This window comes from Capra hircus, chromosome 1, assembly GCF_001704415.2.
Source record: "Capra hircus breed San Clemente chromosome 1, ASM170441v1, whole genome shotgun sequence".
Classification (NCBI taxonomy): Eukaryota; Metazoa; Chordata; class Mammalia; order Artiodactyla; family Bovidae; genus Capra; species Capra hircus.
The window spans coordinates 144,899,478-144,913,222 of record NC_030808.1 but is presented as its reverse complement, the minus strand read 5'-3'; the positions used below and the strand labels follow the sequence as shown (position 1 = coordinate 144,913,222).

General features: G+C 51.6%; 1 protein-coding gene across 5 annotated transcripts in view; it reads right to left on the bottom strand.

The window, feature by feature from the left end:
- Positions 1–13,207, bottom strand: part of ADARB1 (adenosine deaminase, RNA specific B1) — a 91,554-nt gene extending 78,347 nt beyond the window's left edge. Inside the window, exon 1 of one of the 5 annotated variants that reach the window (XR_001918452.1) lies at positions 12,857–13,201. Coding sequence is in view for 4 of the 5 variants with exons in the window: in XM_018052170.1 (XP_017907659.1) it covers positions 12,857–12,873 (17 nt within the window). In the remaining variant the exon portion in view is untranslated. Of the gene's footprint in view, positions 1–12,856 lie in introns of all 5 variants that reach the window. The other 4 variants (XM_018052170.1, XM_018052159.1, XM_018052182.1 and 1 more) reach the window with 4 other exon arrangements.

The window sequence follows — 13,745 nt, the reverse complement described above, 5'->3', positions numbered from 1 at the left end:
GCAGCAGCCTGTGGGACCTCTGTCCTTTGCTTCCATGCATGACGCCCCCCGCCCGGTGGGTGCTGGGCAGAGGGAAACAGTGGCCCCACGCCTTATCTAGAGGAGGGGCGCACTGAGGGGTCAAGTCTGTGGAAACATAAACTTAGACACACAATGGTGTGTGTGTGTGTCCAGACACACCTTCCTAGGACAGATGAACAGAGCTGCAGCCAGATGCCCCGAGACCCTCTGGCCTGCACCCTGCTTCAGGCATGTCTAACCACAGGTTGTGGCTGACCTCAAACCCAGTCTCTTTATTTTTTTTGCTTTTTAATGATTTTCAGCCTTTCTTTTGTTTATCTGCTCATTTATTTGGGGGTCTTTGCTGCTGCACATGGGCTTTCTCTAGCTGTGGCAAGCAGGAGCTGCTCTTCGTTGCCCTGCGTGGACTTCTCACTGTGGCGGCTTCTCTCGTGGAGCAATGGGCTGCAGGCGTGGGGGCTTCGTGGGCGTCAGCAGTTACGGCAGTAGGCTCAGGAGTTTGGCGCGTGGGCTTTGTTGCTCTGGGGTACGTGGAATCTTCCCAGAGAAGGAATCAAACCTGCGTCCCCTGAACTGTCTTATCCACTGGACCACCAGGGGAGCCCCCATTCCTCTCTTTGGCACTTAACCAACAAGATGTTATAGCCTTTCTTTTTTTGATGTAACTATCACTCGATGGTAACCTATAAAGTGAATTATTAAGGAAAACTAAAAGTTGTAATTCATAACCCAAACCTGGGGTGTTCTCAAGTTTTCAGAGGGCCATGCACCCCCAAGTTCAGAAAGAACGGTTCTTTTATCAGTGATGGTTTTAATTTATCATGGACTTCAATGGCTTTTTTTTTTTTTAATCATTATAACATTAGCTTTGCTTTATCCTTCCGTATTAGTTTAATATGGGCTATTTGGGTACACAGGGAGGAAATTTGGACAGTTTTCCTGGACCATAATTTTTCAATAACTAAACTTTCAGTATCATAAATGATCTCCAACCTTATGGCTAAACATGTGTATAGAGCCCCTCTGAATTGTGATCCAAATCGCATGGACGGAGGAGCCTGGTAGGCTGCCGTCCATGGGGTCACACAGAGTCGGACAGGACTAAAGTGACTTAGCAGCAGCAGCAGCAGAGATGTTTATCAGAAAACCACGTCCTGACTCTAAGTCTGTGAAATTTAACTAACTTGCAACACAGTATCTAGGTAAATGTAACAATATTACCCAGCTATTTTTAAGTTTATGGGGCACGCTTACATAATACAAAATGACAAGTATATGCTGCTGACAAATTTACTGGAACTGGTTCATTTAATTTCTTCCCAGTTCTTTGATATTGTTGGGCAGTTCTTCCAGTGGAAAGAAAGAACCCCGACTGTTGGAGATGTTCAAGAACCTTGCCACTCACAGTGATCTAAAAAGGCTTTCAATTGAAAACAGTGATAAAGTCCACACCTTCCTTCCTTCCTTCCGAAGGCCCTGTCAAAGGGTCAGAAAAGGTATGTTCTGGAGGTGAATGAGCCGAAACAGTGCTGAAAAGTCACCAAGGGGGCTCAGCGGTGGAGGAAGTTGGGACAGGCGTCATGGCAAAAGGCAGGTGGACCCAGCCTGACTCACGTGAGTGGAAGGAGCCTGTGCAGGATGGCAGGGCAGGGGTTCCAAGACCAAGGAGCCAAGAGCAGGACTTGAGAATGACTGTCAAAAGACAAACCGAGAGCCTGAAGGAAGCCCAAGCATGGGCCTGGAGGAGAAGCAGGGCGGAGCAAAGGGCAGTCCTAAGTCAGATAAGCAGCACTCAAGGCCACGCAGGGACATGGCGGGACAGCGGGAGATCTACCCGCAGAAGAACAAGCATCGCCGTTCTGACTTCCCATCAGTGACCCCAGACCCTGGAAGATGCTACAGAATACTTGCCAAGTTCCAAAGGAAAGTGACACGGACCAAGAATTCTAGACCCAGCCAATTATCGATTGAGTTCAGGAACAAAAAATACCATGTTTGAAGACTGTGTGCAGCAACCCAGGAAGTCTCTCAGCTGTGCATTCCATAAGGAAGTGGATGAAGGAGGTGCATCAGCAAAAGAGAAATGGAGTCTAAGAAATGAACACCATGGGGTATGAGGACCCACAGCAGCTGGAGCAGCCAGAGGCAGTACGGAAGCCCCACAGGAAGGCAGGAGGTGCAGTCTGAATGTCCTCTTTGCTGGGCAGGAGCTCTGTGATTCGGAATTGCATTTTCTCCTACTTGGCTCTGCAGTGAAATACATTTATATGATCATAGTACTATACACGCCGCTTTCCTTCTGTTAACGTTCCTGGACTAACCCTGTAGAAAAAGCACAGAAAGCCTAAAATAATGGTAGATGAGAAACAGACTACAAATGTTTAGAGCTTAGTCAATATAAATCTAAAAATGTAACTCGTAAAAGTCAAGCACTGGAGAGGCGCTGCTTGCTGGCTCTGCACAGGAACAGAAATGAGACGAAGTGATGACGGTCAGGACCAGAAGGATGGGGAAGCAGAGGAGCTGCACACTGTCAACGGCTCAGCTCGGGGAGCACCGAGGGCGGAAGGGGACAGGCGACTTCATTCCTACCGCATGCTCACAGCACTTTGGGCTTTTAAACAATTAAACTGCAAGGGCACCTCACCCATCAGGGCATACTGAACGACTGTAGTCCATCTGCAGGACAGAAGGACAAGCTCTCCTGGTAAATATGGCGAAATGAGCCCGATAACAAGGTTATGAGCGTGGTATTAGTTACACAAAATCAGAAGGCTTCTGAAACTATTTTTAACTGTGGAAGCGAACAGGTACCAGATAAAATGTATCAGCCCTACAAAGAGGGAGGTCCCTGTGTACAAACACGCCCACAAGGTAATGGAAAAGGTGTGTTACAATTGTGCAGAGAGTAAGCCATTATCTAATGGAGAAAGCCCGCAGATACATCACGTATGCGTATATGCTTGCTCTATGATGTGTACATAGATCTCAGGAATCCCATGTGTACAGCACGAGTCCCATACGTACCACAGAAATGCCACACAGACAACAGAAACCCCACACGTGTCACAGGAAGCCCACGAACATGACGACAGACCCACACCCAGCACGGAAGGAAGTCAGGGCTGCAAGCACGTTTAGCTGCCCCTTTCCATGTTTCTCCTGTGTGTACACTCACACACTCACACGCCCCACATGCCGGCCGGGAGAGTGCACAGACATGGGAAGATACTGGAGTGCTTGGAGACGGACTCCCTGGAAACTCAGGCAGGCAGCGGTCTCTCCTGGAGGAGAGCGAGGCTGGGGCAGTGCCCGGGGCTGCTCCTCTCTGCTGCGCCACCATCCTCAGAGGAAGAAACCCCAGACGCACAACAGTGCTGCCCACTCCACGTGGGACCTGCAGCAAAGTCCTTACTAAATGACACTGAACAGGGAAAACTAAATATAAACCATTCTTCCAGGCGCTGCTGCTAATCTGTAGCACCTGTTGCTCCGATGACATGAGAGACCCACAGAAATACGCAGAGGAACAGCAGTCTCTCGAATGTGTTTAGGGAAAAATAAAACATGTCCATAAGAAAGATGACTCAGAGGACACAGACAAACGCTACCAGCACAGCTGCCATCAGGCAGAGGGATCACTGCACCTCCTTGCTCCTAGTCTGCATCCCTGCAGAGTACACAGTTCACAACAATATTTTGTTTCTGAATAAAACATAAAATCTTACTCAAACTCAGCAGTGCAAGGAGTGCTCTGCAGAGACCACAGTTGAGGCAAAGGGCACACATGGTGGGACAGTGGGGCCAGAGGGCACAATCCTGTCCCGCCAGCCCCTCCTGGACAAGGTGGTTCCCAGACTGACCCTGCTTGTAAGACAAACCTGGCTCAAAGGAGGACCAGGAGGACACGCTGACCAACCAGCGTCCCTGGAAGCACTCACCGCCCCCCGCCCCGTTACCTGCCCTAATGAGCGGGCCGAGTCTCCATGGTGGAGACGCAGCACACGGGCCCTGCGTGGTGGCAACCAAGGAGAGGCCACTGAGCAAACAGGGGTCTAATGTCTCCCCAGCTTCTGCCTGTGCAGAACATGACAAAGCAAGCTCCCTTCTGGACAAGTCCACGTTCCAAACACTAAGTTAGGGGGATGACCTCGCCCCACAGTTCAGGGGACGAGGCCTGGCTCCGGCAACCCCGCGTGTTACACAACAGCATGCAGACCCCACAAGGGGATTCAGAGCAAATGAGTCACCCTCACCTTCCAGACAACCTCGACGACTTCTGCAAGAATCCTCAGGCTTCATCAACACAAGTAAAGAAAGACATCTCAGCTCTTAAACATGTGAAGTTCAAAACCCAAGACTTCAGGAGAAGGGGGAGGGTGCTGAAGCCAGAGGCACCCACGACCAGGAGATCACCCCTCATCATGACGTGACCCGGGAACGAGAACTCTGGAGAGGGCACGGGCAGGGCGAGGGGTGCCGCGGCATTCTGAGCTCCGCGTGCATGGTGAATCCCGCCTGTGGGGCGGCCCTGGGGGACGGGGGTGGGGAGGCCGTGGGCCAGCAGGGCTCCACTCCCGCACGTCCTGCTCTGTGGCAGCCAACGGGGCCGCGTGTCTCTGTCCTGTGCGCATCCCAGGCATGCGATGCCCCTCAACAACACTTCAAACACGAAGTCACTGCTGAGTCAAAACAGGTGAGAGAGGCAGTGCACGAGGGCTCCTGAGAGAGTCGAGCACCCTCACCTCCCACGAGGGCCTCCATGGGGAACAAGCTCTCACGGGGCCAACGGCCATCCTCTCCCGAAGAACCAAACTGGACAGAGATGCACGGCGAGCTTTTATGAGGCAGGACAGGAGTCTGCGCAACACTTTCCATAAGATTCAACGTGTTTGTTTATTACTTTTAACAATGGCTGAAGATTCATCACCTGTTCAAAACAAAATGAATCCTGCTGGAAGCTAACTAGAAAGGTCAAAGGTGCTATAGATGCTAGCAGTCGACTGTGAGAAGCTCCAAGGGGACAGAGGCTTAAACATATCAGGCTGACCCCTCCCATGGCCACCAGTGAGGGGTTCACTCTCTGAGGAATTAAAATACACTCCTGCCACCAACTATTATTTAGTTTAATTCCTGTAGGAAAACATAAATAAACACCAAACAGTAAGCAGATCCTCCCCACACTCGCCTCATCTGGCTCTCTGACAAAACAGCCCTCATGTGCGGCCACCCCAAGACCCTCTGCCCTGGGACTCTGCCGGACTGCCTGGAAAACACAACCACTGCTCGGGGCAAGTCTGTGCTGTTCTCCAACTTGCTGAGAAAGAATTAACAATTACTTCATAGAGTAAACGGATTAACATTTTAAAGTGTGCTTCATGAACGGAAAATGAACATGCTACCCTGAGGTTAATCCCACCACTTTCGGAGCATCTCATGCTGAGAGTGGCTTCTTGTCGAGGCACAAAATTATGCAGAGAAAAGAATCGCACATTTTCTCCTCAAACTCTGGAAGTGAAAAGGCCAAGTAAAAATAAATACAAAGCAAACTGACTAATCTGGGCTTCTCTTCTCCCTGCGCTGGCTAATAGAGCAGAAAGCTAAAGTTAGAAAGCATAGCGGTCTGAGCTTTCTGGAGAAAGGCTGAGGATATAAATACACACTCACATCTGACTTGGAGCTGAGTCGTGACTGCGGAGCAGCCCTGCGCCCGACCCGCACGTTTCCATGAGCAGCAGGAGAGGAAACTCCTCACCTTGTGGCTGGTGAGCTGCTATGCGCCAGGAATGATCCGCTCACGGCAGGACCCCAAAGGGAACTTCAGGGGTAGATTAACTATGTTTGCCGAAAATCAGATCGAACTGGCTTTTCTATCCTTTCAGCTGAAAGCACACTAAGAGCTATTTAACACTGGTTAAATAGCAAACCTGGAGACAAGCAAAAAGCACACCAGGATGAAAATACTGAGGCGCCCAGCCACTCTTCAACAAGAGAGGGGCCCAGGTCCCTAGAGGCCAGGTGCTGAGGAGGGGCTGAGAAGGCGCACACACCGGCTCCAGAGGGAGGGTGCGGAGGGACACCACTGGCCACGGGGGCACTCACACACAGAAACGGGCGCCTGACAAGCCAGAGGTGCCACGACCTCACGTGTGAGCCCACACAGATAGGCACGCATGTGCTTGGGCGTGGCTGTGCAGTGACATACATGTGAGCCCAGAGCTATGCCCCCAGGCAGCTGCTTGGTCCCCCTCTGCTCCCTGACCTGTGATGAGAGCAGAGAGGCCGGACACCATGTCCCCTTGGCCATTAACACGCCAGGGGGACTTGGGTCCAAGGCACACCCACCCGTGTGCCCACATGTGTCCACGAGGAGGCACCACCCCAGAGGATCACTGCAGTCCCCTCTGGGTGGCGAGATGACGTCTTTTGCTTTCTTCTGTTCATCTCCACAGTCTGAAATTTCTACAGCAAAGTAAACGATTCTCACAAGAGAAAAAGCTCCAGGGGTGAGAGGGGCAAGCCCCACAGGAGAGGAGGTAGCTGAGTCCTGGCTGCCCCTGTGCCCGAGACCCATGGCTGGGCTCTGGGCTGGGCTCAGTGCCCCACACCACTGTCCCCTGCTACCCCCTACTCAGGCCCTCGGCATCCATTGCACCTTAGCAGACCAACCTCTGTCTCTAATTTAAATGCAAACCAGCATGGCAGGCGGCACTGCTGTCACAGTCCCTGCAAGTCTTACGGCCACGAGGGGAGGCAGCTCCCGTGCCTCCCTCCCAGCCCCTCTTCACGGTGAGGCATCTCTCTTCCCCTCCAGCTGGTCCCCAGAATGAAACGAAGCTTCGAGGCCTGGCACGCAGAGCAGGAAGATGCCAGGGACGGGAGCTCCCGATGGGATGGGCGATGCCCAAGCAGCCTGTAAAGGACAGGCCGCCCGCCATGTGTGGGAGGGAGTGAGGGACAGAGTGGGGCGCGCGCCTGCCAGACCTCTCACCCACCGCCCACTGTCTCTCCTGCAGACACAGAGGCCAGGCCGGGCTGCAGCCACAGAGGAAGACTGCGAGTGTCTGCTGGGAGGACAGGGAGCAAGCCTCCAGCCAGCCATCCTCCTGGCCCTACCACGGGCAGGCCGGTCACTCTCTCCCACTGCTGACCCTGGTGTGGTAGTGGGGGTTTGTCTCAATGTGAGCAACAGGGTGGCTGCTGAAGCCGGCCGGGGCCAAGCTGGACCCCCAGCGAGAAGCAGGCCTCAGCCCCACAGGCGGCTGGCAGGACGGACAACACCCTCCCCCATGTTGTCACCCACATGGAATGGGGCACGGCTCCCAGCCTGGAAGAGGCCTTGGCCTGGCTTCCCACCCCACCCCGGGCGAATGCTCACTCCCACACACTCACACACACCGAGCACAGGAGGGCCGGAAGCAGCCCTGAAGCTCCTCAGTCAGACCTTTGAGGCTGCCTTTCCTGTGTGCAAGGCTGTGGGCTCATAGGTCCACACATGGGACACAAAATCAAAACAATTTAGCCTTTAACCAGAACCCAGGAGCAGAGAAGGCTGTCCAGTGTCTGCAGAGGCTGTCAGTGGTGAGACAGCAGCCTGAGGGCGGGGATGGGAGGGCCCGCCATAGCCCAGGCCGCAGGTCTGACCTGCAGGCCTCTCCTCCCCATCTCACTCCTTCACATAAAGTTCCCAAGACAGATGCCAACGGAGCGAAGCCAACACTCTCCACAATGACTGCACGGGGCTGTCTTGTCCCCCGAGACCAGCCCCTAGGGTAAGCCAGCTCGAGGATGGATGAAGGGGCACCCACATGGCCTACACAGACGAGGAGTCACCCTTCCCCCTAAATCCACACACACACCACAGACACCTTCCCGCCAAGCAGAGCGTGACATCCACGTGAGCACAGAGCTACCTACGGCAAAGGGCAGCAGAGCAGCAGCTCCTAAACTTCAGGTGTGGGGAGAGGGAAGGACAAATAGCCCGAGGGACCCATGGGACCCAGGAAGGGGCCCAGGGGCCCAGCAGCTCATGCACACAGCTTCCCAAACACTCGCTCTATGCTCAGAACCTACGAACAATGAAAACAAGGGCAGGGTTGTCACTTCCATCATAAAGTCCATTTCAAGGCCAGTCGCAGGTCAGCTAGGTCAACCACTGTGAATGCAGCCTCTTGGTGGAGCCGAGAGGCCCCTTCATCCACTGACCGTCTTCTCCCACTAAGCACATGTACAGTGACAGCTTTCCAAAGAGCTGTGGAATTTCCACCCATCTGATGTGTGAGAAACAGTACCTCCAAGAAGCTGAAGGGCCATTTTTACATGTGTGTGCAAACACATGTACATGTGTGCACACATGTGCATATATGCGTGCAGTGTGTGTGATCGTGTGTGCTGCGCAGCTGTGTGCATATGTGTAGGCATGCATGCATACCTGCCTGTGCACATGTGCTTGAGCACGTGTGCACAGGCCTGTGTGCAGGTCTGTGTGTGAGCACGCATGCACGTGTGTGCATGTGTGATATGTTGCGGAGATGTTTCTCACAGCTGATCGTTCTGACTTCTGACCTCATGTACTGTGCTATTGCTGCTGTTTGAATCCTGGTCAGATACAAGTTCTTCATCGCTGGAGGACTGTAATGTCGTAAGACTCTCCCTCTCCTGGTTGACTCTCAACCCTGAGTCATGTTTTAAAAGCCCTTCCCAGCACTGAGGTCATACTGGCAGGTGTTTCTAACACTAGAATAGTCTCCTCGGATCCATTTGGTGCTTATCCTCGTACACGGTCTAAGGCATAAACCTAACACTGTCTTTAACAAAATGGTGTCGGACTGTCCCCAAATCACTTACTGAAAGTTCATCCTGACCCAGCACTCCGAGATGCCGCCTTCGTCGGACCCGAGGCTTCCGTCTGTGCCCGGGCTTCTTCCTGCCCTCCGGGTCTGCTGGGCTGTCTGCTACTCGTGTTTGCCCTGCTCTGTCACCACCTTCTCTTACTTAGAGGATGAGTTAACGTCTGGCAGGGCTCTTCTCCTTGGCCCTTTCTCTTCTGAGTTTTCTAGGTGGTCACACACGTTCTTCTGTTAACGACACAATCAACATGTCCAACCCCAGGGAAAGAAAACAACTGATGTAGAGAGACCTGCCATCTTACAGAAGCTGCAACAACCAAACCAGGAAAAAGGCCTGTCTTTCCGTCTGCCAAAGGCTACCTTTGTGTCTTTCTGGAGCACTTTTAGAATGTTCTTCCTTAGGTTTTGAAAAATTCTTATTTCATTTGCTCCTAAGGACTTTATTTTGCTATTGTAAAGGGGGCTGTCTTCTCCCCAGTATCTTCTAATTGGTTAACTCTGAATATGAAAGGCACTAGGAACATCTGCATATTGACTTTGTATTTACACTACCTTGGCAAATTCTTTCATTACCTGTGTTTATCTCATCAGTGATTCTCTGAGTGGTGGCCTCTGCACGGACAGCCAAGGTGTGAGTAGCCCCGCCCCCACCACAGAAAGTTCTGCTGGACAGTACTGCCCAGGTTTGCTGCAAAGAGGGGCCACTCACCTCCTCTGGTCCAAACCCCACTTGTGTCCTCCTATTCTTTGCTCAGCCTGGCTGGGAGGAACGCTGTGATCAGGCCTCACACTGCACACCTGTGTCTGGTGCAGCCCCTGCCTCCTGCCCTCCCTTTGGTCCGCAGCCAGGTCAACGTCTCTGAAGGGAGTACAGGGGATGGAAGGAGGATCAGTTAGCACCTAAAATTTATTTTTCAGTAAAACCTTCTTTACTTTTCTGACTCTTATTTAAACCTCTGATAAGACTTTTTCAGACAGAAAAACAAAACTTCCATCTGGGATAAACTGAATGATTGACACCTGTGGACCTGAAAAAGAGATCCTTAAGATTTCTAAAGGTTACATTCATTAGAATTTGAAATAAATAGAACACATGTTTTTGCCTCCCGTTCCATGAGTACAGCATCCAAAGATCACATGCTCACTGACCCCACGCTTAGCCCCGGGCATCGCGCTCACACTGGATGTGGGATTCCTTGCATCCCACTGCTCAGGGTCTTTCACTGGGAGGACCCGAGGCCACCACAGATGCAGTAACACGGTTTGTAAAAGTGATGTGGGCTGAACTTCTCTATGTTGCTGGGAAAATTCATTTTTTATTAATTTGTTGCTCTAATTCCCAAGTCACTCATTATTAGAGAGGGAAAAAAAGGGGGTCAGCAAACACGCCACAGGCCCGCAGCCTCCCAGTGTTCTCCCAGGGGTTACTGTGAAGACCACACCCAGGAAACAGGCACCGCAGTGGTCAGGCCTAGGCAAGTTCATGTGGTGGGACAGTTGTACAGAAACAATCATGGAAACAGAAGGATGAGTTAGCTGACAGACCACGTGTGTACTGAATATACCAGTCTAGGCTGCAACACAGAGCAGGCCCGCCACCCGCCCTGAACACAGAGAGCTCTGTTGGACCCAGAAAAGGGCTTTAAACTCAGCAGGCATCGTGGAGAGAGGGACCTATAAAAACCTCCAGAGGAATTTAATAAGCCTGGTTTTACAGGATACAATTGCAACAAAAACAAAGAAAGGAATTACCACTGCTGTGAAGAAGGAAAAAAAAAAAAACAAAAACGCAGCTTTGAAAGCCTGAACCCTATTGACTACGCTTGAAAATCTAAGAACAGCTTTGTAAACAAGCTGACTTGAAATGGCATCAAGGTGCTTTCTCTTCAGGAGAGGAGGGGACACTGTTCTTGACATTCCCCCACAGCTGCTCCCCTGGACAAAAGCAACAGTGTCGCTAGCAAAACAGTCTGAAAAAGCAAAGAAGCTGAGTTCGGCCCCAGTTCCTAGACAGAGACCTATTATGAAAAGAGCACACAGTGACGGGTCCAGAAAGCCTGGCCAGGGTGAGGGTGTCATTGCTTCTGAGGCCGGTGAACCCCGCGCGGTCGGTCCCACATCCCTACATGGCCTCTGGTGCACCTTCATGAAAGAGGTCAGTTCCTAAAATAAACTCCCCTTAACCATGTCTCCAGATAGCAGGTGTACCAGAGAGCCAGAACCAACACTTTCGGGGGCTTTCATCTATACAGTGTTCAAAATACTTCCCTGTTTGCTCACAGCTGGCTCTCAGGGGCTGTCTCCTTTAGAATGCATGTATGTGTGACTCTTTGAGACCCCATGGACTGTGGCCCACCAGCTTCTCCATCCATGGAATTCTCCAGGCAAGATTACTGGAGTGGGTTCCTATTCCCTTCTTCAGGAGATCTTCCAGGGAACTCACATCCACTGCATCTCCACTGGCAGATGGGAATACATTCCATTACTTATCCTCTGAGACTGACCAACACAAGAGACCTGGCCTTTCCCCTCGGTTATCACACGAAGGGCCAAAATGAACCCAAATGTTCCTCTAAAAACACAAACGCCACCGTCAAAAAGTGAAAATCAAAGGCTCAGTGATGCATCTGAGGCAGCAGAAGAGCCTCAGAGGAGGTGAGCCAGCTGGCTCACACGCCCCCAGCACCGTCACCCTGAGTGGGAGGTGAGTTTCTTCCACCAAACCCTGCCCTTCATTTGGGAGGGTGTCGCTTTGGGGAAAACACAGATTGGTATTAAGGTCATAAAACCCAAGAGCCCTTCCAGCCAGCAGTCACCCCAGGCAGCCAGCAGGAGCGTGTGCAGAGGTGACACCGGAGCAGGGCTTCCAGGCCAGCAGGCAGGGGCTCACAGGGCGGCCGCCCACTGCAGGGCAGAGGCCCCGCTCCCCAAGGCCTCACGGCGTCCCGCTTGGAAAAACAGACACCTCAACTCTGCCGGAGGCACCGCTGACAAGCAGGACAGTTTCTGCTCACAACCCTCGCTAGTGACCTGACCTTTTCCCAGAACAGGTTCTGCACTGGCAAGCTGACAAGAGACACTGACCAGGGCAAGAAACCAACGTGGTATCTATGAGAACCAAGTGGACAGCTGTCACCTAAGTCAGACTTTGGCTAATGAAACCAGGAAGTCGCAGTCTGTTCAGACTCCTCATTTTCCCCGACTGACCTTCTGCTGCCCCAGGGCTCCGGCCAGGCCCCCACGTGACATGCAGCCATCGTGTCCCCTCAGAGCTCCTCTGGGCTGTGACAGTCCCTCAGACCTTCCTGTCTTTAACGACCTTGACAGTTTGGAGGAGGAGCCAGGTGTTTTGCAGGACGCCCCTCAGTGAAGACCACAGAGGGGAGGGGCCCTTCTCACCACGTCCCATCCAGGGTGCGTGCCGTCACGTGACCTCCATGGTGAACACTGACTGTGGTCGCCGGCTCAGGCGAGTCTGGCGGTCGTCTCCACTATGCTGCCACCTCCTCCCACCGCCCTCTGGAAGGGGGTCGCTGTGCCCACCCCCTACCCAAGGAGGGGCACTCCCCTCCCCTTCCCTCCCCTGAGGACGGGGCAGCTGCAGAACCACGTGGATCCTCCTGGTTTCCTTCTCCATCACTTGTTTATGTCAGGCTGGCCCCGTGGGTATTTATTTATTTTATGCTTTGGGCCGTGATCCAGTACGACTCTGTTCTGCTGCTGAACCTGTTCCAGTGCTGGCCCTCAGGAGTTCCTTGGTTGGCTCCTCTGTCCCCTGACATGCCCGTCCGTGGGGGCTGGGTTTTTTTGTTTTTTTGTTTTTAGCACTTCTGTACTTTCTGGCTACCAGGGGCTCCAGGTCATCTTGGGTATTTCCTGCACAGTCTCAGAAAGAAACCCTCACTCTTTATTTTCTACATGCTCATTTACGGAGCATGCAGTTACATGTTTAAAAACACAAGTGGCAGACAGCTAGCTTTGCCTACCTTCCAAAGGTAGGCATCTTCCTCCTGGGAACAGCACCTTGACCTTGTTCAGAATGACTTCCTCCCACTGGACATTACTGGGTGATCCTGTGGAAAGGGTTACCTGCAGGGAGTAAGATGGGGGAAGAAGCCCAAACTTTTCATTTTAAACTGCTTGCATAATTTTTTCCAAGGATGTGTATTATTTCCATAAATTTTTTAAAATGTAAAAAAATAATTTAAACCCTTGTGTTGTCTATAAGTACAAACCAAATCTAAGACAGAGAATACTAACAATTCTGATTTTGAATAAAAATAAACACAAAGCATGCTCACTTCAGAATGGGCCGAGTCTAGCAAAGCACATACCACCTGTTCAGTGTCCACTCTTTTTCTTACACAATTTTAAGTTGCTCTTTCACTCATTTAACAATCAGCAAAGATTCTGGTTAACTAACATGAATTGCATTCAAAGTACTCAAATGCTTTTGCTGAATACACAGTATCTAGAAACTTTTAGAAAACGCTTTGCTTGAGAAGTTTTATAGCTCCAAAGATGGTGGGGTTCACCATAACTCCCCAAAGCAAAAGCATTCTTGATCTATTTGAGAATAGTTACCCCTTAAACTCCAGGACAGGAAGTAAATGTTGTACATTAGCAAAAGAGAAACATTAGACAAAAAATGTTTTAGTTCCATCACAGGTATACTTAGGAAAAAGTATAATTTATAATGTCAAGGTTTCTAAAACCATATCTCTGTATGCGTACTTTAGGAGGCAAGGTGTTCCGATGTCCCCTAAAATATCCGCACCTGGGGATCTGCGGAACTGGGAGGAGCTGGCTGCGGATGGAAGTGGGAGGGGGAGACCCAGAGCAGGCGGCTCGCTAACCCCTGACCCAAGGCTGGGC